At 47.9% G+C, this 24,082-nt stretch overlaps 1 protein-coding gene across 2 annotated transcripts in view; it reads right to left on the reverse strand.

The window, feature by feature from the left end:
• The window catches only part of RRP7A (ribosomal RNA processing 7 homolog A), a 29,838-nt gene extending 23,956 nt beyond the window's left edge, over positions 1–5,882 (reverse strand). The window contains exons 1-3 of one of the 2 annotated variants that reach the window (XM_044301294.1): positions 5,720–5,882; positions 5,329–5,471; positions 2,986–3,111 (exon numbers count right to left, since the gene is read on the reverse strand). In XM_044301294.1, coding sequence (XP_044157229.1) covers positions 2,986–3,111; positions 5,329–5,471; positions 5,720–5,771 — 321 coding nt within the window. In that variant the 5' untranslated portion in view covers positions 5,772–5,882. Of the gene's footprint in view, positions 1–2,985; positions 3,112–5,328; positions 5,531–5,719 lie in introns of both variants that reach the window. The other variant, XM_044301295.1, reaches the window with a different exon arrangement.
• Positions 5,883–24,082: the final 18,200 nt, after the last annotated feature.

Here is a 24,082-nt window from a genome sequence, read left to right on the forward strand (position 1 = left end):
TAAAAAAATGGGAAAAGTTGTCGTTTGCCAAGATATTTTTCTCACCCAGCATGGGTATATGTAAAATGACACCCCAAAACACATTCCCCAACTTCTCCTGAGTACGGCGATACCAGATGTGTCACACTTTTTTGCTGCCAAGGTGGGCAAAGGGACACATATTCCAAAGTGCACCTTTCGGATTTTGCAGGGCATTTTTTACACATTTTGATTGCAAGGTACTTCTCACACATTTGGGCCCCTAAATTGCCAGGGCAGTATAACTACGCCACAAGTGACCCCATTTTGGAAAGAAGACACCCCAAGGTATTCCGTGAGGGGCACGGCGAGTTCCTAGAATTTTTTATTTTTTGTCACAAGTTAGCGGAAAATGATGATTTTTTTTTTTTTCTCTTTTTTCATTACAAAGTCTCATATTCCACTAACTTGCGGCAAAAAATAAAAAATTCTAGGAACTCGCCATGCCCCTCACGGAATACCTTGGGGTGTCTTCTTTCCAAAATGGGGTCACTTGTGGCGTAGTTATACTGCCCTGGCAATTTAGGGGCCCAAATGTATGAGAAGTACCTTGCAATCAAAATGTGTAAAAAATGCCCTGCAAAATCCGAAAGGTGCACTTTGGAATATGTGCCCCTTTGCCCACCTTGGCAGCAAAAAAGTGTGACACATCTGGTATCGCCGTACTCAGGAGAAGCTGGGGAATGTGTTTTGGGGGGTCATTTTACATATACCCATGCTGGGTGAGAAAAATATCTTGGTCAAATGCCAACTTTGTATAAAAAAATGGGAAAAGTTGTCTTTTGCCAAGATATTTCTCTCACCCAGCATGGGTATATGTAAAATGACACCCCAAAACACATTCCCCAACTTCTCCTGAGTACGGCGATACCACATGTGTGACACTTTTTTGCTGCCAAGGTGGGCAAAGGGGCGCATATTCCAAAGTGCACCTTTCGGATTTCACCGGTCATTTTTTACACATTTTGATTGCAAAGTTCTTCTCACACATTTGGGCCCCTAAATTGCCAGGGCAGTATAACTACCCCACAAGTGACCCCATTTTGGAAAGAAGACACCCCAAGGTATTCTGTGAGGGGCATGGCGAGTTCCTAGAATTTTTTATTTTTTGTCGCAAGTTAGTGGAAAATGAGACTTTGTAAGAAAAAAAAAAAAAAAAAAAAATCATCATTTTCCGCTAACTTGTGACAAAAAATAAAAAGTTCTATGAACTCACTATGCCCATCAGCGAATACCTTAGGGTGTCTACTTTCCGAAATGGGGTCATTTGTGGGGGTTTTCTACTGTCTGGGCATTGTAGAACCTCAGGAAACATGACAGGTGCTCAGAAAATCAGAGCCGTTTCAAAAAGCGGAAATTCACATTTTTGTACCATAGTTTGTAAATGCTATAACTTTTACCCAAACCATTTTTTTTTTGCCCAAACATTTTTTTTTTATCAAAGACATGTAGAACTATAAATTTAGCGAAAAATTTATATATGGATGTCGTTTTTTTTGCAAAATTTCACAGCTGAAAGTGAAAAATGTCATTTTTTTGCAAAAAAATCGTTATATTTTGATTAATAACAAAAAAAGTAAAAATGTCAGCAGCAATAAAATACCACCAAATGAAAGCTCCATTAGTGAGAAGAAAAGGAGGTAAAATTCATTTGGGTGGTAAGTTGCATGACCGAGCGATAAACGGTGAAAGGAGTGTAGTGCCGAAGTGTAAAAAGTGGCCTGGTCATGAAGGGGGTTTCACCTAGCGGGGCTGAAGTGGTTAATTAGTCACAGATTTAGTTAGTCAGCAGCTTGTTTCACTGCTACACGCAATCGCGCGTTACTCACGGTCCCCGCTGATATATGCGCTCTCTGTGGCCTGCCAATTCGGCTCTGCCTCTTCCCAGAGCGTATTTGCTGGCACATGTGTCGTTTGCCCGCTGGGACGCCAACCTGTTACTGGAGTTCATCGCGGTATACTTTTGTTCACACCGTCCGTTCTTGAGCTGCTCACCATTCGCGTTTCGGAACTGTGCAGTTCCTTCCTCAGTGGTATAAAGAATGATGAATTGTGATGAATGTTGATTCATCATTCTTTAAGCTAACTAAATCTGAAACTAATCAAGTCTAGAAGCATGCATGTTCATCTAACGCAAATATAACCAGCCCACCCATATGGGCACAACCTAACCACTCACTAGAGGAGGCAATAACAAAGTTAGTACAACAGTATACTATTCAACACCATCAATCACACGCTCAGAATGAACAAACTATAAGGAAGCAGGTTTTTTTTTCATTCATTATTTTAAATCATTTTTTGCGTGAGCTCCGCTTTTAAAGGGCCAGTATATAAAATTGATGTCCATTTTGCTTTATATGGGTGGTCCATGTGAATGTGAAATGTTTTTTATAGAATAGTAAAAGCTGATGCAAATTACTGTGAGCCAGCCAATTTTGTATTATTTAAATCCCCAGAAACCCCTTTATACACAACCTGTCACCATAGAATGCTTTGCAAAATACAGGCAGCCTGTTACAGAGCAGAAGGAGCTGAGCAATTTATATCATTTTTTGTTTTTAGAGAAAAACATTCAGAAAAACTTGTAATTTATACATTTACATTTCTGCTCTGAGCTGGGCTGTCCATGTGGGCGGTCTTATCAGTGAGTGACAGTTATATCTATACATACACTTACATGGGGAAATGTCAATCACTGATTAGGACTGTCTACATTGTTACTACACTCTGAAAAAGCACAAATTTAAATTTGAGATTGAGTTTTTGCTGAATTCTTACCCGCTGCCATTTCCATATCCTATGAATCTGCTCTATAACATGCTGCCTGCAGATTGTTCACCGGCCACAGTGGTGAGGTGAGCGTACATCACTGCTGAGCCAGGAACATGTGGCCGCAGACAAAACATCACATCTCAGGGGTCAGACCACCCCTTTAATAAACTGCATCAATGTCATTAGCCTCACCTTAATTGTCTTCTGGTTAAAAGACATATTTCCCTCCATATTTTTTTTCAAATAAGGCGCTGATTTGTCAAGTAGTTCCACAGATTGCACATGACCACAAGAAGCGAAGATCTCTGATAAACCTTTCTAGAGACAATGATTGTAACGAAAATGTTATCCGAACAGTGCACCGCGCGCCCCGCCAGCAGACAGCTCGCTCGCGCGCGCCCCGCCAGCAGACAGCTCGCTCGCGCGCGCCCCGCCAGCAGACAGACAGCTCGCTCGCGCGCGCCCCGCCAGCAGACAGACAGCTCGCTCGCGCGCGCCACCGCCAGCAGACAGACAGCTCGCTCGCGCGCGCCCCGCCAGCAGACAGACAGCTCGCTCTGCGCGCGCCCCGCCAGCAGACAGACAGCTCGCTCGCGCGCGCCCCGCCAGCAGACAGACAGCTCGCTCGCGCGCGCCCCGCCAGCAGACAGCTAGCTCGCTCGCGCGCGCCCCGCCAGCAGACAGCTAGCTCGCTCGCGGCGCGCCCCGCCAGCAGACAGCTAGCTCGCTCGCGAGCCCGCCAGCAGACAGCTAGCTCGCTCGCGCGCGCCCCGCCAGCAGACAGCTAGCTCGCTCGGCCGCCCCGCCAGCAGACAGCTAGCTCGCTCGCGCGCGCCCCGCCAGCAGACAGCTAGCTCGCTCGCGCGCGCCCCGCCAGCAGGACAGCTAGCTCGCTCGCGCGCGCCCCGCCAGCAGACAGCTAGCTCGCTCGCGCGCGCCCCGCCAGCAGACAGCTAGCTCGCTCGCGCGCGCCCCGCCAGCAGACAGCTAGCTCGCTCGCGCGCGCCCCGCCAGCAGACAGCTCGCTCGCGCGCGCCCCGCCAGCAGACAGCTCGCTCGCGCGCGCCCCGCCAGCAGACAGCTCGCTCTGCGCGCCAGCGCACCCCCCCCCGCCAGCAGACAGCTCGCTCGCGCGCGCCCCGCCAGCAGACAGCTCGCTCGCGCGCGCCCCGCCAGCAGACAGCTCGCTCGCGCGCGCCCCGCCAGCAGACAGCTCGCTCGCGCGCGCCCCGCCAGCAGACAGCTCGGCTCGCGCGCGCCCCGCCAGCAGACAGCTAGCTCGCTCGCGCGCGCCCCGCCAGCAGACAGCTAGCTCGCTCGCGCGCGCCCCGCCAGCAGGACAGCTAGCTCGCTCGCGCGCGCCCCGCCAGCAGACAGCTCGCTCGCTCGCGCGCGCCCCGCCAGCAGACAGCTCGCTCGCTCGCGCGCGCCCCGCAGCAGACAGCTCGCTCGCTCGCGCGCGCCCCGCCAGCAGACAGCTCGCTCGCTCGCGCGCGCCCCGCCAGCAGACAGCTCGCTCGCTCGCGCGCGCCCCGCCAGCAGACAGCTCGCTCGCTCGCGCGCGCCCCGCCAGCAGACAGCTCGCTCGCTCGCGCGCGCCCCGCCAGCAGACAGCTCGCTCGCTCGCGCGCGCCCCGCCAGCAGACAGCTCGCTCGCTCGCGCGCGCCCCGCCAGCAGACAGCTAGCTCGCTCGCGCGCGCCCCGCCAGCAGACAGCTAGCTCGCTCGCGCGCGCCCCGCCAGCAGACAGCTAGCTCGCTCGCGCGCGCCCCGCCAGCAGACAGCTAGCTCGCTCGCGCGCGCCCGCCAGCAGACAGCTAGCTCGCTCGCGCGCGCCCCGCCAGCAGACAGCTAGCTCGCTCGCGCGCGCCCCGCCAAGCAGACAGCTAGCTCCGCTCGCGCGCGCCCCGCCAGCAGGACAGCTAGCTCGCTCGCGCCGCGGCCCCCGCCAGCAGGACAGCTAGCTCGCCTCGCGGCGACCCGCCAGGCAACAGCTAGCTCGCTCGCGCGCGCCCCGCCAGCTAGCCAGGCCGCTCGCGCGCGCCCCCGCCAGCAGCACAGCTAGCTCGCTCGCGCGCGACCCCGCCAGCAGACAGCTAGCTCGCTCCGCCGCGCGCCCCGCCAGCAGACACGCTAGCTCGGCTCGCGCGCGCCCCGCCAGCAGACAGCTCGCTCGCTCGCGCGCGCCCCGCCAGAAGACGCTCGCTCGCTCGCGCGCGCCCCGCCAGCAGACAGCTACCGCTCGCTCGCCGCCCCGCCAGCAGTACAAGCTAGCTCGCTCGCGCGCGCCCCGCCAGCAGACAGCTAGCTCGCGCGCGCCCGCCAGCAGACAGCTAGCTCGCTCGCGCGCGCCCCGCCAGCAGACAGCTCGCTCGCTCGCGCGCGCCCCGCCAGCAGACAGCTCGCTCGCTCGCGCGCGCCCCCGCCAGCAGACAGCTCGCTCGCTCGCGCGCGCCCCCGCCAGCAGACAGCTAGCTAGCTCGCTCGCGCGCGCCCCGCCAGCAGACAGCTCGCTCGCGCGCCCATGGGTCTCACCTCGGTGACGTATCCGGGGATGTTGATTACGAACAACATCCGATCCTGGGGATGGGCTTTCTCGGCCTCTCCTCTGAGCCGGGCTTCTTTGGCATACAGGCAGTGGTGTACCGGCCGCTCCTCCGAGAACTGCACCGGAATGGCTAGAGACAAGTCCAGTCACTCCATTAGTCACCCTCATGTGGAGCCTCCCAGTCAAACACTTCAAAAATGCAGAGTGGGATACATTTATCATGCATTGGAATAAAAAGGAGAAATGCAATTGCTTAGGGAACAACTCAACAGGACTCCAGCTGGAGCCACCGCTGATTCTAGTCCCAATAGCTGAGCCACACTAACAGACCATGCGGTACCGCACATAGGACCAGACGTCTCCTTACACAAGTAATACCTGTGTATCCAGTCGGGGCTGCAAACGTGGGTCCCTCTGTGTACGGCGCCATGTTAGAAGTGACGTCACACGAGAAGGGAGTTCTGGGAGCCGTAGCGCAGAGGATTATGGCGGTTACGTCAGCTGTGGTCACATGACCAGAACGGCGGTATTTAGATTTTACTTTCGGGAGATTGTACCTCTTCCGAGTAGGATCGTCCATCGCTAATGGACTGCACAGAGAAATCCGGTGTTCCGTTAGATTTCCCTACGGTAATGGCTAAATACTATATTCGGGCAGGACCTGCTGACGTCATAACATCACGTGGCACTCCTAGATCACGTGGTTTGGAAACAGGAGAGCCGCGCTCTTTTTCACATGTAATCATAGGTTGGGGAAATAGCCAGCTCTCTAAGAGCTACATGGTACGGACCTTTTAGCCCCCTAGTGGACGGGTCCGGAACAGAGCTAGTGTTTAATCAGCTCACATTGATTTTGTCGAACTCCATGCCCGGTACGGGCCTGGTCCTTACTAACTATGGGGAATAGCCACTCTATCGTTGCTGTCTATTCCCCATGCCTAGTACGGACCTCTCAGCCCCCTGGTGGTCAGGTACGGGACTATGATGGGATTTAGCTGATTCAAAGTGAATTGGCTAAACTCCATACTCCGTAAGGACCTTCTTAACCCTTTGTGGTATGTGATCCATTACAATTAATTTTGCCAAATAAAGTTGAACAGATGAGTGGTAGAAAATCAGTTTTTTAAAGGCCTCCTGCAGAAGACAAGGATGGTTTTGCGGTCCGTTTTAAACAGATCCGTTTTAACTTTTTTTGTTTGTTTCAGTACTGTCTCAGTTTCCATTCCGTTTTTCTGTTTGGTTTCCGTTTTTTGAGGAACGGAAACAGAAACAAGGCATATACAGTAATTACATTCTAAAATTCGTCTGGGCATAACATTTTCAATAGAGGGTTCCGCAAAAAATGGAGCAAATAAGGAAAACATACGGATGCATTCTGTATCCGTTCATTTTACAGCCCCATTGACTTGAATGGAGCCACTGGACATGATTTGCGGGCAATAATATGACCTGTTCTATCTTTGAACTGAAATGAAAAATGGAAACTGGATGCATACGGAGTACATTTCCTTTTTTTGCGGACCCGTGGAAATGAATGGTTCCATATATGGAACTGAAAAAGCTTTCTGCCAAACGGAAACAAAAAACATTTGTGTGCAGGAGGCCTAACTGTTCAATATCACCATAAAATATGAACCCATATCATGGAAACACTTCACCCCGAGTCCTGTGAGAACAGGGGGTAAGCTCAGATGATGCTGCAGATGAGCCTCTAATCACTGAGAAATGTCCGCCTTCCAGTGTACAAGAAAACTAAAGTATCGGCTCAAATTTTCTATTCATCAAGCGTTATCTGTGAAATGTTCCCATCAAAGCATACATTCAGATTGCAATACTCTGGCGGTAACCTGTGATCTCGCCATCATCACGGTCAAAGGAAAGCTCAGCATGTTTTCCCATCAGTTTTCCTTCAGGTGAAGTCCTCTTCAGGCATGGAGTTTAGCCTTCTAACAGTGTAACCTACAAAGGAGGACTTAGAACATTCGGTCTTCCGCCTCGAGCAAACTTACAAATCAGAGATGGAGGTACTGAAGGGGGAGATTGTACATTTGGGTCACCGGGTGGAGGCCTCTGAGAAAACGCAGGAGGCTGTCTTCGATCACCTTGCAGATCACCAGCAGGTGCTTTCTGCCCACTCCCTGCAGATATCCCAGATTTTATCTCACATTGACAATAGTCACTGTAGAAATAACCTATGGATAAGGGGACTGCCGGAATCCGTTACGCCGACCGACTTGGAGGCCTCTGTTCAGGAGTTATTCAGCTCCCTGCTAAAGGGCTTGAACAATACCCCCATCGAGCTGGACCGGGTCCACAGGGCCCTAGGGCCTAAATCGGCTGACCCTAACAGACCGCGGGACATTGTGTGCCGGGTACATTTTTTCAGAGTCAAGGAGGACATTTGGAAGGCAGCGCGCCAGTCCAAGGACATGTTCTATCAAGGGACCCAGATTCAGATCCTGCCTGACCTATCAAGGAGAACACTGCAGTTACGTAGAGCGGTGCGCCCTATTCTCGCCCTGCTGAAAGAGAGGGACATCATATACCGCTGGGGCTTTCCGTTTCAGCTACATGCCAGGAAGGACGGCAAGACAGCGACGTTCCGAGACCTGGAGGATCTTCCAAAATTCCTGGAGACTTTCTCGCTGCCCAAAGTTTCTCTCCCAGATTGGCCAGTGCTGCCATCCCCTGCACAGCTGCCAGACAGAGTACAGTGGACACAAGTTTCTCCGCGGTCCTCAAAGCCTAAGAAGACGCCGTGATTTCCGTGGCTAGTCTCCTTATGTTGGCCTATTCCTAGTCCATTTATTAAGTGGACCTCTACACCCGTTTTGTATTCTTTGGGCCCACGTACTCAGTTTTTCTGTCCATTGTTCCATCTAGTCTATTCTGACTGTTTTCGGTTCTCATTTATACTCGCCTATGAGTGTTTCCTGCAATATTGTTAGTGCTGGCCGCGCCTTGGCTCCCATTTGGGGACTAATACATGGGCAGTACTATGTTAACTATAATAGCTTTATGCCTGTTTTCCGTTTATTATGAATGGCGGGAGGGTGCCAGCTCACCCTGGGCTTCCACCGCTCCTTCCGACAGAGTTTGTGTGGCAGAGACTCCCCTGAGATGCCGCCTTCTCAGACTGTTTGCCACTGGTTCTTACCTTATGTGCTGAGTGTGAGTTTGTGTTGTCCACCCTGTTTTGTCCTGTCTCCCTTGTCGTTATTCCCCTCCCCCTTTTGCTCCTGACACTGGTGTACTTAGGTCTCTCATACTTACGAGTAGATGGCATCTGTTATAATCAGTTCCTATAATGTGAATGGATTTAATGAACCTGCTAAGCGCAATCAAATCTTGTATAGCATGCATAAACAAAGAGTCTCGATAGCCCTTTTGCAGAAGACACACTTTAAAACTGGTTATGTGCCCTCCTGCAAAAATAGGTATTACACGACCTGGTCGCATTGTACACATTCCGAGTCCAAATCTCGGGGCGTGTCCATTGCTGTCCACAAATCAGTACCGTGCAAAATTTTAGACACAGTTTCTGATGTCTCTGGCCGTTTCCTCTTTATTAAGGTGTCCCTATTGTCAAGAATCTTGATAATCGCTAACGTTTACTTTCCTAATGCAGGGCATTCTCGTTTTGCATCCAAGATGTTCTCCACCTTGATCGACTTCGTGGATGGCCTGCCGATCGTCCTGGGAGGAGATATTAACTTTCCCCTGGACGTATCCCTGGATGCCTCCTCTGGTAGGTCCTCTATCTCCCCTGGGGTAGCCCGTGGCTTCAAGAGACATCACAGATCCCTTAAACTAGTAGACGTGTGGCGAATTTTATTCCCTACCACGAAAGACTACACGTACTTTTCTGTATCTCATAACACATATCACCGCCTGGACTATATATTTATCTCCCACTCCTTACTCGACTCACGCCCAGTTGCAGGGATTGAACCTGCATTATTTTCGGATCATTCCATGACATGGGTGGCCCTTGACATTGGTGACCCCTCCAGGTCATTCGGTTCCTGGAAACTCAATGACAACATACTTAGAGATCCTGTCTGCGCTGCCGACATACGATCCGCCCTCACCGACTTTGCCTTAAACCACGAATCTGACCCTTCTAGTCCGACCATTCAGTGGGAAGCCCTGAAGTGTGTAATCAGAGGCAGACTCATCTCACACGCTTCCAGACTTAAGAAAATTAGAGCTGGGGAAGTTAAATCGTTATTGATAAAACTAGCGGACCTGGAGCAGAAACATAAGGGGTCACTCTCAAATGAGGCTTTCCAGGAGCTATGTGAGACTCGCACAGCTCTCAGGAAAATAATTGATCAAAAGTACCTGGGCGCTAGGGATAGGTTACAAAAACTCTTCTATGGTCACGGTGATAAAAGTGGCAGACTGTTGGCGAGGATGCTGCGGCCGAAATCGAATGCTTCTTATATTCCTTCCCTGAATCGCAGATTAGGAGGAAAAATACACACTACAGGGGACATACTCCAAGAATTCCGTTCCTATTATGAAGAATTGTATAACATTAAGGGGAAGTTTGCGGATTTACCCATGGAAACTAAAACTAAAAAGATCAGGGACTATATGTCCAATTTGCTTGGCCCAACATTATCCGCTGAACAGAGGGAGGAATTAGAAGGTGAAATAACGGAAATGGAGATCCATAAAACAATTAAGGGTTTGACGGTCGGTAAAAGCCCAGGACCAGACGGCTTCACGCCTCGTTTTTATAAGAACTTTCTGAACGAGATCTCATCCCCCTTTGCTAGAATGTGTAACTCCTTGGCGGAGGGCTCGTCTTTCCCTCCTCAGGCTTTAATGGGCCACATATGTGTTATTCCGAAACCGGGGAAAGACCCGTTAGTATGTGGCAATTATCGTCCTATTTCTCTGATCAACGTAGACATGAAGATCTACGCAGAAATATTAGCAGATCGAATGAAGCCCCTTATTCCATCTTTGATTCATGTGGACCAGGCGGGCTTTGTCCCGGGGAGGGAAACACGTGACAACACCATCCGTACCATGGCCATCATTGACTATGCTAGCAAAGGGGGATCTCCTCTGTGTCTCTTGTCGATCGACGCAGAGAAGGCATTCGATCGAGTAGATTGGTCCTTCCTATCTGAATTCCTAAAAGCGTTCGGTTTCAGCCCTGGCATGATCGATAGGATTCTAGCATTGTACCGTGACCCTAGCGCCCAGGTCCGTGTTAACGGATCATTATCGACTCCCTTCCGTATCCATAATGGAACCAGACAAGGGTGTCCACTTTCCCCTCTGCTATACATTATGGTTATGGAATTTCTAGCTAGAGCTCTACGGGCCAATGACTCCATCAAGGGCCTAAGTACGGGTGATTTGGAGTCAAAGATTGCCATCTATGCAGATGACCTCCTAATCTTTTGCACAGATCCGCTAGTCAGCTTCCCTAACATTCTGAAGGAATTCTCGACCTTTGGTGACCTCAGTAATTTTAAAGTAAACCTTCACAAGTCTGAGGTCCTTAATATTACTTTGCCCCAGGAACTGGTCAATAGCTTACAGTCCTCCTTCCCCTTTCGTTGGGCCCGCGGCCACATATCTTATTTAGGTACGGTCATTCCCTTTGACTTGGCCAACCTCTTCTCCTTGAATTTCATTCCCCTTATTGAGGAGGTCCGTAGGGATTTGAAGGACTGGAGGGGGTTGCCATTGTCCTGGTTTGGTAGGATTCACACATTTAAAACGAATATTCTCCCTCGAATACTATACCTTTTTCGCACCGTACCAATACCCCTCCCGAATACCCTTTTCAGGACTCTGAGATCTATGATCCTTAAATTTATCTGGGCAGGATCCTCCCCTAGGTCGGGGATGAGATTTTTGGTGCGCAGCAGGTCAAGCAGAAGGTGCGGGGGTTCCGGATTTACCAAATTACCATAAAGCGGCAATCCTTTCATACATATTGGATTGGTTCCATAACGGGCAATCTAAAAGATGGGTCCAGTTCGAGAAGCAGGTGGTGGGATTCCCATCCCAAAATCTACTTTGGATTTCTAAATCCAAGAGGCCCTCACGACTCCCCCTATTGACCTTGGGTATCCTGAAATTTGGGATAGAATAGCAATACCATTAGGTCTCACTCAGTCCCCCAGCCCTTTGGCTCCCCTTCTCAACAATCCTGACTTTCCTTTGGGCTTAGGTTGTACGTCCTTTCTGGGTTTGGACCGCGCAGACAATCCTACTGTATCTATGGTTTTGGTGAGGGGATCCCTTCAGCCAATTTCCTCCTTCCCAGGAGGGTCAGCTAGAGGGGCATGGCTTAAGTATATCAGCTTAAGAGACTTTTTGTCCTCTCTAGGCCCCAATAACCCAATAATGCACCCAAACATCCCCCCCCCCCCCACGCATTTAGTGTCTCTGATTTACGGGCTACTCCAGGGGAGAGATGATACCATCTCTGACCTTCCCTTTATAAGGGCTTGGGAAAGAGAACTGGGAAAATCTTTCTCTCCTAATATATGGGAGAAGGCCTTCGAGATATCTCATAAGTCGTCAATAAGCAGTAGTCTTCAGGAGAAGAATTTTAAGATTTTGTCCAGATGGTACAGGACCCCGGTCCTGCTGCACTCTTTCTTTCCTTCTTTTCCTAGCACTTGGAGATGCGGCCATGAGGAGGGTAGCATGTCCCATATCTGGTGGTTCTGCAGCAAAATCACTCCTCTTTGGGAGGCTATTAATGATCTGTACGACATGGTTTGCGGTAGTTCCTCCAGATGGACTCCTGAGGACGCTTTGCTCTCCATGTTCCCTAGCTCTATCTCTGCTCTGAAAAAGGGTCTTCTGAGATTCTTTGTTCAAGCAGCACGTCTGGTTATCCCTAGATTCTGGAAGTCCACATTCGCCCCTCTCCCTAGGGACTGGCTTACCACCTTTGAAAAAATTTACAGAATGGAGGAGCTCTGGGCGGAGGACATGGGCAACTCTACTAAGTTTTTGAAAATTTGGACTCCTTGGATCCTGTTTAAGGGGACTCCTGATTTTATCACGTGGCTGAGCAGAGGGGTCGCCGGTCCCTAGGGAGACTGCACCTTCCATTTAGAATTTTATTCTTTTTGCCTCATCGATGGTTGCGCCTAAGTTAGAGTATATTCCACCTGCATTCTGCACGCCTTAATAGGATATATTTTGCATTGTTCTTTTTATCTCTACTTGTCTTGTCAGGGATTCCCCTTCTCCTTCCCCTATGTGGTCCTGTCCTTGTTTGTCTTCTATTGTTGTGTAATTTAAGTGGGAGCTTTCTATACCTCCATACCCGTAACTGGGGCTATGAGATTCCTTTACTTTGGATGTTGGGATCACATGTTATTTTTTCCATATCCATGTCTTCAAATGTATTTGCTTGCAATTAATATGACCACCTATTTGTACGCTAATATTGTACACAGCCCCGACTTGGAATCGGGCTGTTTTCAATGTAAAGTGATAATTTTGGCTCTTGCTAATAAAAGTATTTGAACAACAAAGGTCTTATCGAAGGGCGGATCCTGGAGGCCGCTGAAAGAAACCTTTTTACCCAAGGATGAAGGACCAACTATACATCGAAAAAGTAACTCAAAGCCGCCAGCTGAACTCTCAGGGTGGAAGCCTTAAGCCCCTTGTCCAGACCAGCTTGTAGAAAGTCTAGGACTCTTGAAACATTTGGAGGAGAGAAAGGGTCAGGACTGATCTCTAAGAAAGAGGAGAAGACTTTCCAGATCTTATTGTATTTCCTAGCCGTAGTAGATGTCCTACTTCCCAAAATGGTGGTAACTACCGACTGGGAAAGGCCCCGACCTAACCATATCCCCCTTTCATTCTCCACACTGCCAGTTGCAAGATTTTTGGATTGGGATGCAGAATTGGGCCTTGATACAATAGATCCTCCCGAGGAGGCAGAATCCAGGAAGGGGGCTATCGCTAAGTTTATGAGGTTGGATCTTTTCGGCCATACTGGGGCAATCAGGATAATTATCGCTTTCTCCTTCTGGACTTTCTTTAGGGCCTGCAGAATTAGGGAAAAAGGAGGGAAGGCATAACCCTCCTCCTGAGACCAATCCTGTTCCAATCCGTCTAGGGCTGTTGGATTGTCCAAACGATTCAGGGAGAAGAATCTCTCTACTTTTTTGTTCTTCCTGGAGGCAAATAGGTCTACCGTGGGGAGGCCAAATTTTTTAGCTAACTGGGAGAATACCTCTGGGTTTAGACACCAATCTCTCTGTTTAAGTTGGACACGGCTCAGAAAATCAGCCACTATGTTCTCCTTCCCTTTTATGTGTACTGCCGACAGGGACAGATGTTTCTGTTCTGCCAGCTGGAAAATCTGCTGACAAAGTTTTGCCAGAGAGGGTGACCTCGTTCCACCTTGATGGTTGACATATGCGACTGTTGTTGAGTTGTCCGAGTATAGAATTTATTTTCTTGTGGGATATGCCCGGAACTACAGATTTTAACGCCATTTCCACTGCCTTTATCTCTTTGAAGTTTGAGGTGGCTTTCCTGGTGTTCAAATCCCACCTCCCATGCCAGCCTTTGTTCTCGGAGTGAGCCCCCACCCCCATGGGCTGGCATCCGTAGTTATTAGTATCGGATCCTGAAAAGACCAGGGTACCCCTGCTGAAAGATTCTCTGGCACCGTCCACCAAAGGAGAGACATCCTTGCTTCCGAGGATAAATGGAAAGTCTGATCTAACGACTGTTTGCAACCGTCCCATTGATGCAGGATGCTGGACTGTAGTTTCCTCGTATGGGCCTGCGCATATGGGACCGCCGGAATTGTTGCTGTCAGGTGGCCCAGTACTGCCATCGCCTTTCTGAAAGAGCAGAGGTAAGACCTGAAGAGATCCCAAATGTGTTCCCTGATGGAGATGATCTTGGTAGATGGAAGGAATGTTTTTTTTTTTTACCCGGGAATCTAATAGGATGCCTAAAAACACACAGGTCTGAGATGGTGACAGGCAAGACTTTTTCCAATTTATTTTCTAGCCCAGGTTTTTTAACAGGGAGCAGGAAACACTGATGTTTTGGTTTAATTTTTCTTTTGTTTGGGAAATAAACAGGAAATCGTCTATATATTGTAGCAACGGAACCCCTGACAATCTTAGAAAGGAAGCCACCTCCGCAATCACTTTCGTAAAGATTCTGGGGGCTTGCAAAACCCCAAAAGGTAGGGCTTTGTACTGCAGGTGTAGACACTCTCCCTGAACCCAGACCGCCGTTCTTAAAATTTTTGGGGAGGACGCATGAATTGGCACATGGTAATATGCGTCCGGCAAGGGGTTAGCCGTCTACACGAGCGACATTTCCCCAATGTCGTTGCTGGTACCTCAACCCACCCGTCACCCCGAAAAAGATGTTGTGTCTGTAGCAGGAGTGGAATAAGGCGTGACACCCGCTATTTCTGTCCTGACTGTCCTGACCACCCTGCCCTATGCTTAGGGGAGTGTTTCCGGAAGTACCACACACAGGTACACCTAGCATAGGGATCATCTCACCAGGACAGGCACACAGGGCTATTAGGGCCCATTCACTCACTGCTGCTGCAAACGTCTCCTTTCACCTGGGACAAAGTGCATAACGCACTTCGCCACATCTTTGGGCGATTTGCGCTTTGCACATTGACCCATGGGGAAGGGGAGGTTTGTTCTATAAAGGTAAAAAACAAAACAAAAAAACACCAGTAAGCAAACACGTTAATGTTTAGTTCAAAAAGTTAAAGTTTACATGTTCTGTTCCAAAGTTAATAAAATTATTGCGTTGCGGCCTGGTTTTTTCTTTTTTTTCTTTTTTTACCTTCCAGGTGGACCAACCGATCTACTAGCTGCAGCACTGATGTGCATTCTGACAGAAGCATTGCGCTGCTATCAGATTACACGCAAGTCGGTGTATGCGGCGCTGCAAGACGAGATTTTCTCCTCTGCAGTAACAGATACGTTTGCCAGGGCATACGAGCTGAGGAGGAGGCGGCGTTCCTATGCTTTGGCAAACACTTTGTATATATATAAAAAAAATAAAAAATCCTGGCAATGATTTATTCATCCACATCGATTGATGTGAATGGAGAAATCTGGTTTGCCAGGGCATACGAGCTAAGTGGGTATGGATGTAGGGCGGAGCTCCTATGTCCTGGCAGACGCCTTTCCCCTCCTTTTTTTTTTTTGGGCAGAGATTTTTTCATCCACATTGATCGATGCGAATGAAGAAATCTGTGCCGTTCATTTTTTTCTTTCAGCCCAGAGGCTGAACGGAAAAAAAAAATCTCATTACCTGTATGCTCAATATAAGGAGAATAGCAGAAACTCCTAATGCTGGCCATACATGTAATGATTGCGGAGACCCTCAAATGCCAGGGCAGTACAAACACCCCACAACTGACTCCATTTTGGAAAGAAGACACCCCAAGGTATTTGCTGAGGGGCATATTGAGTCCATGAAAGATTTAAATTTTTGTCCTAAGTTAGCGGAAAGTGAGACTTTGTGAGAAAAAAAAATAAAAAATCAATTTCCGCTAACTTATGCGCAAAAAAAAAAAAAATTCTATGAACTTGCCAGGCCCCTCATTGGATACCTTGGGGTGTCTTCTTTCCAAAGTGGGGTCACATGTGGGGTATTTATACTGCCCTGGCTTTTTAGGGGCCCTAAAGCGTGAGAAGAAGTCTGGGATCCAAATGTCTAAAAATGCCCTCCTAAAAGGAATTTGGGCACCTTTGCGCATCTAGGCTGCAAAAAAGTGTCACACATCTGGTATCGCCGTACTCAGGAGAAGTTGGGGAATGTGTTTTGGGGTGTCATTTTACATATACCCATGCTGGGTGAGATAAACATATATACAACTTTGTATAAAAAAAATTGGAAAAGTTGTCTTTTGCCAGGATATTTCTCTCACCCAGCATGGGTATATATAAAATGACACCCCAAAACACATTCCCCAACTTCTCCTGAGTACGGCGATACCAGATGTGTGACACTTTTTTGCAGCCAAGGTGGGCAAAGGGGCACATATTCCAAAGTGCACCTTTCGGATTTCGCAGGCCATTTTTTACACATTTTGATTGCAAAGTACTTCTCACACATATGGGCCCCTAAATTGCCAGGGCAGTATACCTACGCCACAAGTGACCCCATTTTGGAAAGAAGACACCCCAAGGTATTCCGTGAGGGGCATGGCGAGTTCCTAGAATTTTTTATTTTTTGTCGCAAGTTAGTGGAATATGAGACTTTGTAAGGAAAAAAGAGAAAAAAAAAAATCATCATTTTCCGCTAACTTGTGACAAAAAAAAAAATAATTCTAGGAACTCGTAGTGCCCCTCACGGAATACCTTGGGGTGTCTTCTTTCCAAAATGGGGTCACTTGTGGCGTAGTTATACTGCCCTGGCAATTTAGGGGCCCAAATGTGTGAGAAGTACCTTGCAATCAAAATGTGTAAAAAATGGCCTGCGAAACCCGAAAGGTGCACTTTGGAATATGTGCCCCTTTGCCCACCTTGGCAGCAAAAAAGTGTCACACATCTGGTATCGCTGTACTCAGGAGAAGTTGGGGAATGTGTTTTGGGGTGTCATTTTACATATACCCATGCTGGGTGAGAAAAATATCTTGGTCAAATGCCAACTTTGTATAAAAAAATGGGAAAAGTTGTCTTTTGCCAAGATATTTCTCTCACCCAGCATGGGTATATGTAAAATGACACCCCAAAACACATTCCCCAACTTCTCCTGAGTACGGCGATACCAGATGTGTGACACTTTTTTGCTGCCAAGGTGGGCAAAGGGGCACATATTCCAAAGTGCACCTTTCGGATTTCACCGGTCATTTTTTACACATTTTGATTGCAAAGTACTTCTCACACATATGGGCCCCTAAATTGCCAGGGCAGTATAACTACGCCACAAGTGACCCCATTTTGGAAAGAAGACACCCCAAGGTATTCTGTGAGGGGCATGGTGAGTTCCTAGAATTTTTTATTTTTTGTCGCAAGTTAGTGGAATATGAGACTTTGTAAGAAAAAAATAAAAAATAAAAATCATCATCATGTTCCGCTAACTTGTGACAAAAAATAAAAAGTTCTATGAACTCGCTATGCCCATCAGCGAATACCTTAGGGTGTCTACTTTCCGAAATGGGGTCATTTGTGGGGGTTTTCTACTGTTTGGGCATTGTAGAACCTCAGGAATCATGACAGGTGCTCAGAAAATCAGAGCTGTTTCAAAAAGCGGAAATTCACATTTTTGTACCATAGTGTGTAAGCGCTATAACTTTTACCCAAACCATTTTTTTTTTTTGCCCAAACATTTTTTGTTTTATCAAAGACATGTAGAACAATAAATTTGGCAAAAAATTTATATATGGATGTCGTTTTTTTTGCAAAATTTTACAGCTGAAAGTGAAAAATTTCATTTTTTTGCAAAAAAATCGTTACATTTTGATTAATAACAAAAAAAGTAAAAATGTCAGCAGCAATAAAATACCACCAAATGAAAGCTCTATTAGTAAAAAGAAAAGGAGGTAAAATTCATTTGGGTGGAAAGTTGCATGACCGAGCGATAAACGGTGAAAGGAGTGTAGTGCTGAAGTGTAAAAAGTGCTCTGGTCATGAAGGGGGTTTCAGCTAGCGGGGCTGAAGTGGTTAACTGAATTTGGGATAAAAAACTTCCTGTCAGGATTTTTCCATTCCTTTTTAATTAACGCTTGGAGGTTTTCATGAATGGTGAAAACCTTATGCTTCCTGGGGCCTAATCCCTGAAAAGCTAGATCTGCTGTTGACTTAGGCTGTTTCACATCCTCAAGTTGCATTGTCGCTCTGACAGCTTTAAGTAGGTTTTGGGTGTCCTCAGGTGAAAATAGGCAACTCCCTGCTTCCTCATCTTCTGACGATGTAGCGTCGTTAGAAAATAACTGACCTGCTTCCCTTTCTTCCACGTCCGAGAGGTCTATATCAGAATCCCTAACATCCGGGGACTTGTCTGGTGACCTATGGCGGCCCTTATTAACTGATTTTAAGGAGGCCCTGACCTCGGATCGTATTAAGGACCTCTTGTTTCTGGAGAGGCTCTGAGACTCCTCCGCCACCAATTTATCGATACACGGCGTGCATAATGGCTTAGAATAAGAAGATGGTAGGACCACTCTGCATCCCGCACACTCCTTATGCTTTGTTTTTGAAGCTGCTTTTTGGGGGGTCTTTGCAACCTAAAACAAGTCAAAACAACACCCCATTAATAAAAAGATCAACCTCACCACTGATCTTTGTCCCCACTCCTCAGGACCGGTACCGGACTAGCGGGCCTCAAGGGTTCTAGGGAATCGGTGCGTCCATCTGCTGGCTCTGTCGACTTAAAGGAATGGAACCTCTTCAGCACAGCACTGTGTTCTACATCAGCTGGCTGGATTCCCCCGCAGCCCCATTTATATTTTAAAAGACACGCCTGGGCTATTCCGGTGCTTTTTCCCCTGCTTCCGGGTTAAGCCCCACCCCGCCGCGCCGGAGGAGCGCGCAGACGCCTCCCTGACACCGACAGGAAACCGGGCAAAACGCCATACAGCATGAGGGAAGCCACTTGAACACGGCCACAGCAGCTCCCTCGGGATCGGCTCCGAAATGCAGGGGAAGGCAGACTTTAGACAGCAGCTCCGGAGAGCTTTCAGACGCCTGGGGAAGGCCTCCCACCGGATCAGAACCTGGGCCTCCCCCCAGCTGCAGGTGAGAACCATCTTCAAACTTCCCAGGAACTTCCTAACCGGAGGACAGGAATCCTGAACTGGTGCGTGGTGGGGGTGTGAACCTTTTATCTTCTCAGGTTTCCTGTCCCAGATGGGAGGTCCCTGCTCGCATGGGGTGCCGTCATGGGTGAGGGGAAAAAGTGATGCAGAGCTGGAAAATGGTTAAAAAATCAAAAAGGGCATGGACCAAACGGTGTCCGTAAAAAAAGGATGGGGGGGGACGGGGACAGAGGGATCTGGAACAGCTGCAAATGAAATAAAATATTGTGTAGCTATTCCAGATGTTGTTGTTCTTTCTTCTTTTCAGCAGCAAAGGCGTTACATTCGTAGTGGTGGTACAGCACAAGTCCCAGCAAGCCACAGCAGCACAGAACCTATCTGCAAGCAGTCACTAGCTAGAATGGCTGCATGCAGGGACGTTATGCCTCTTCCTGTGCAGCTATAGCGCTTCCATTGGCTGGAGCGTTGTTTCAGCCAATCGAAGCGCTGGCAGGGGACCCAAAACACTGGTGTCCCCTGCCTCACCTCGGATGTGCCACTGTCCCATGACCTCCTCCCGACCCTCCCCGCAGCTGCTGCCAGCTTCCTGTGCTGCGATGTGACCGACACATTGATCATCCAATCGCAGCACTTGGAGCTGCAGGGGAGTGGAGCTGCACCATGCTGCTCTTTCCCGGCATAGCTGCCTGCCGGTAAGAGCAGCCATGGTGCAGCGATTCCACCCCGATCTTCCCCCAGACCTCATGAAGTACATGTACGTCATGGGTCTTTAAGTCCCATCAAGATATGACGTACATGTACATCATGGGTCCTTAAGTGGTTAAAACAGCACCCAGCAGCTATGGTGCTCACGAGCGGCCGCCATATTTAAATACCCACCCACTGAGGTACAGTCCTGATCAAAAGTTTAAGACCACTTGAAAAATGGCAGAAAATCATATTTTAAATTGTTGGATCTTAACAAGGTTCCAAGTAGAGCTTCAACATGCAACAAGAAGAAATGAGAGGGAGGCAAAACATTTTTTGAGCATTCAATTAATTAAAAATAACGATTAAACTGAAACAGGCTGTTTTTCAGCTGATCCAATTTTTAGGACCACATGCCTTTAGACCTCTTTCACATGGGCGTTGCGGGAAAAGGTGCGGGTGCGTTGCGGGAACATGCGTGATTTTTCTGCGTGAGTGCAAAACATTGTAATGCGTTTTGCGCGCCCGTGAGAAAAATTTGGCATGTTTGGTACCCAAACTCGAACTGGATCGGTGTTCTGTAGATTGTATTATTTTTCCTTATAACATGGTTGTAAGGGAAAATAATAGTATTTTTAATACAGAATGCATAGTACAATAGCGCTGCAAGGGTTAAAAATAAATAATAATTTAACTCACCGTAATCCACTTGATCGCGCCGGCTTCTCCTCTGTCTTCTTCTTTGCTGTGTGCAGGAAAAGGACCTGTGGTGACGTCACTCCGGTCATCACATGATCTTTTACCATGGTGATGGATCATGTGATGACCGGAGTGACATCACCACAGGTCCTTTTCCTGCACCCAGCAAAGAAGAAGACAGAAGAGAAGCCGGGCTGCGCGATCAAGTGAATTAAGGTGAGTTAAATTATTCTTTTTTAACCCCTCCAGCCCTATTGTACTATGCATTCTGTATTCAGAATGCTATTATTTTCCCTTATAAACATGTTATAAGGGAAAATAATAATGATCGGGTCTCCATCCCGATCGTCTCCTAGCAACCGTATGTGAAAATCGCACTTGCTTGCGGATGCTTGTGATTTTCACGCAGCCCCAGTCACTTCTGTGGGGCCTGCGTTGCGTGGAAAACGCACAATATAGAGCATGCTGCGATTTTCACGCAACGCACAAGTGATGAGTATAAATCACCGCTTGTGTGCACAGCCCCATAGAAATGAATTGGTCAGGATTCAGTGCGGGTGCAATGCGTTCACATCACGCATTGCACCCGTGCAGAATACTCGCCCGTGTAAAAGGGGCCTTTAAAGGCGAAATCTGTGCAAAGATGTGGATTCATTGTCATTTTCTGTCAGGTAGTCACACGTTGTGATGGCAAAGGCAAAAAAACTCTCCCTTTTTGAACGTGGTCGGGTTGTTGAACTGCATAAACAGGGTCTCTCACAGCGCGCCATCGCTGCTGAGGTGGGACGCAGTAATACAGTCATTTGGAATTTCTTAAATGATCCTGAGGGTTATGGAACAAAAAAAGTCAAGTGGAAGACCCAAAAACATTTCACCAGCACTGAGCCGGAGGATCCAATTGGCTGTCCGTCAAGACACTGGACGATCCTCGACCCAAATTAAGACCCTTACTGGTGCTGACTGCAGCCCCATAACCATCAGATGGCATCTGAGACTGAAGGGCTTCAAAAACAAAAAACGTCTTCAAAGACCCCGTCTCCTTGAACGCCACAGAACTGCTCTTTTGGCCTTTGCAAGAGAGCACCAAACATGGGACATTCAAAGGTGGAAGAAAGTTTTATACTCTGACGAGAAAAAATGTAACCTTGATGGTCCTGATGGTTTCCAATGTTACTGGCATGACAAGCAGATCCCACCTGAGATGTTTTCTACGCTCCACAGTGGAGGGGGCGCCATAATGGTCTGGGGTGCTTTTTCCTTCAGTGGAATAATAGAGTTTCAGGAAGTGCAGGGGCGTCAAACGCTACAGTACACAATGCCCGAAGGACAAGGAACTTCTTCCAGGAGAAAAACATCACTCTTTTGGCCCATCCTGGTGTTCTCCTGATCTAAATCCTATTGAGAACCTTTGGGGATGGATGGCAAGGGAAGTTTACAAAAATGGACAACAGTTCCAGACAGTAGATGGCCTTCGTGCGGCCGTCTTCACCACTTGGAGAAATGTTCCCACTCACCTCATGGAAACGCTTGTATCAAGCATGCCGAAACAAATTTTTGAAGTGAAAAACAATAACGGCGGAGATACTCATTACTGAGTTCATGTTTGGAAGTTGGATTTCTGTTTTTGGGGGGGGGGGTTTAGTTTTTTGGGGGAGGTGTGGTCCTAAACTTTTGATCAGCTGAAAAACAGCCTATTTCAGTTTATTCGTTGTTTTCATTAAATTGCATGTTCAAAAAATGTTTTGTCTCACTCCCATTTCTTCTTGTTGCATGTTGAAGCTCTACCTGGAACCTTGTTAGGATCCAGTCATGCTAAATAGGATTTTGTGGTCTTAAACTTTTGATCAGGACTGTATATTTGCGTTGGGTGGTCAGAAAGTGGTTAAAGCATTGTACAGGTAGTCCCCTTGTAGCAGAAAATGCTGCTCCTCACAAATCAGCAGGGTGGTGAAATGTGCGCGTCCGTTAGGCCATTGTCGGTGTCAAGGGCAGTGAGCGTTGGAGGCTTCAACCAAAGTCGCTTTGTTTAAAACTTTGGATTAATACTGTACAGTGATTAGTCTACGTACAGTCTTAGAATGTATGGGCTCCGAGGAGCTGAAGTTAATTATTCATGAAGTTGCGCGAGACTCCATTGAATAACTCAGGTAGTTGATTTTTAAAGTGGAAAAACACTTTAAAACTTGAAACCGAACTCTGCTTCGGTCCCGTCTAGAACCTCATACATTCTAAGACTGTACAGAGACGAATCACTGTATAATATTACTCTTAAGTTTTGAATGAAGCATCTGAAGCTCGCTTCACGCAACACTGACCATTATAGACGTCTGCGCCTGTCTCTATGCACAGCTTCAAGCGCCGAGAATACAGAAGAACTGCAATAAAAAAATAATTAATAAAAAAATTGAGAAATGAACATAAATATATAGAATACATTTTTTTTTTGGGTTCAACAATAAGTTTTTATTGAAAACTGTAAAACCTGCAGCTTTCACTTTGACTTGTACAGTAGAAAATATATAAGAATAAATATCCGGTGCGGAGAAGATGAAAACCTGTTCTATTCAGTAAAACATGTGACATACGACGTGGCCTCCCCAGATAGCAGCCCGCAAACAAAATCACACTGTGTCCCCCCCCCCCCACATACCAAATCACACAGCACCCCCCCTGCATCCAATATTACACGGCCCCCCATCATACAATCTCACACCGTAGTCCCCCAATCCCACATAGTCCCCCCATCATACAATCTCACACCGTAGTCCCCCCAATCCCACATGGCAGCCCCCCCATCATACAATCTGTAACGGACCGTTTCAGCAGACAAGGGGTTAAAATCCGTTTAGGGGATATGCCCCTTTCTGAGAGACAGGCACAGCTACTGCAGAACACCAAACTCCCGAACTGGATACAAAATAGCACTCCAAACTGGAACCTCGCGAATAGCTGCTAGCAGACGAACAGGAAAAGCATACAATCAGCTTACACTCCTGGCAATCAGTCTCTAACAGCCTACAGGGAATCCCCCCAATAACGAGACAAGGCTCCTTGTTGAGGGTCAAGCAGTGGTCTGACTGTACTTCAAGTACAGCCTCTTTTATTCATAAAAAACAAACATAGTACTGCCCACAGGGTTTGGAAATCCAACCAATCAATATCTTACAACACACACAATGCAAGTACAGCAACCAATCGTTCACGCCCCCTAGGGGACCAGAAGGGAGACTGCGACACAGAACAGATACAACACATCCCCACATTGCATCATGGTTTCCTCCTCTCTGTCCTGGAGACAACCGAAGAGCAATCCAATTATCTCTCAGGACAAAGGGAAATCACCAATACACATGTGGAGACAACAGGACAGACATCCTCATTTAAACACACAATGGGACAAACACACCCAGCATTTTCCTCCCCTCTGTCTATCCACCCAACTGTCTCCCAAGCTGACAAGTTACACAAACATATAAACGCTTGGTTCTTTAAAGTGGTATACCCATATGCCCTAACATCATACGTACAGGAATTACTGTATATAGTGGCTGGGTTTGCCACAGGGCCATAATCCGAGGCAAGAGGCTTTTAAACAGGCCTCT

This window comes from Bufo gargarizans, chromosome 7 (assembly GCF_014858855.1).
Source record: "Bufo gargarizans isolate SCDJY-AF-19 chromosome 7, ASM1485885v1, whole genome shotgun sequence".
NCBI classification, from domain to species: Eukaryota; Metazoa; Chordata; class Amphibia; order Anura; family Bufonidae; genus Bufo; species Bufo gargarizans.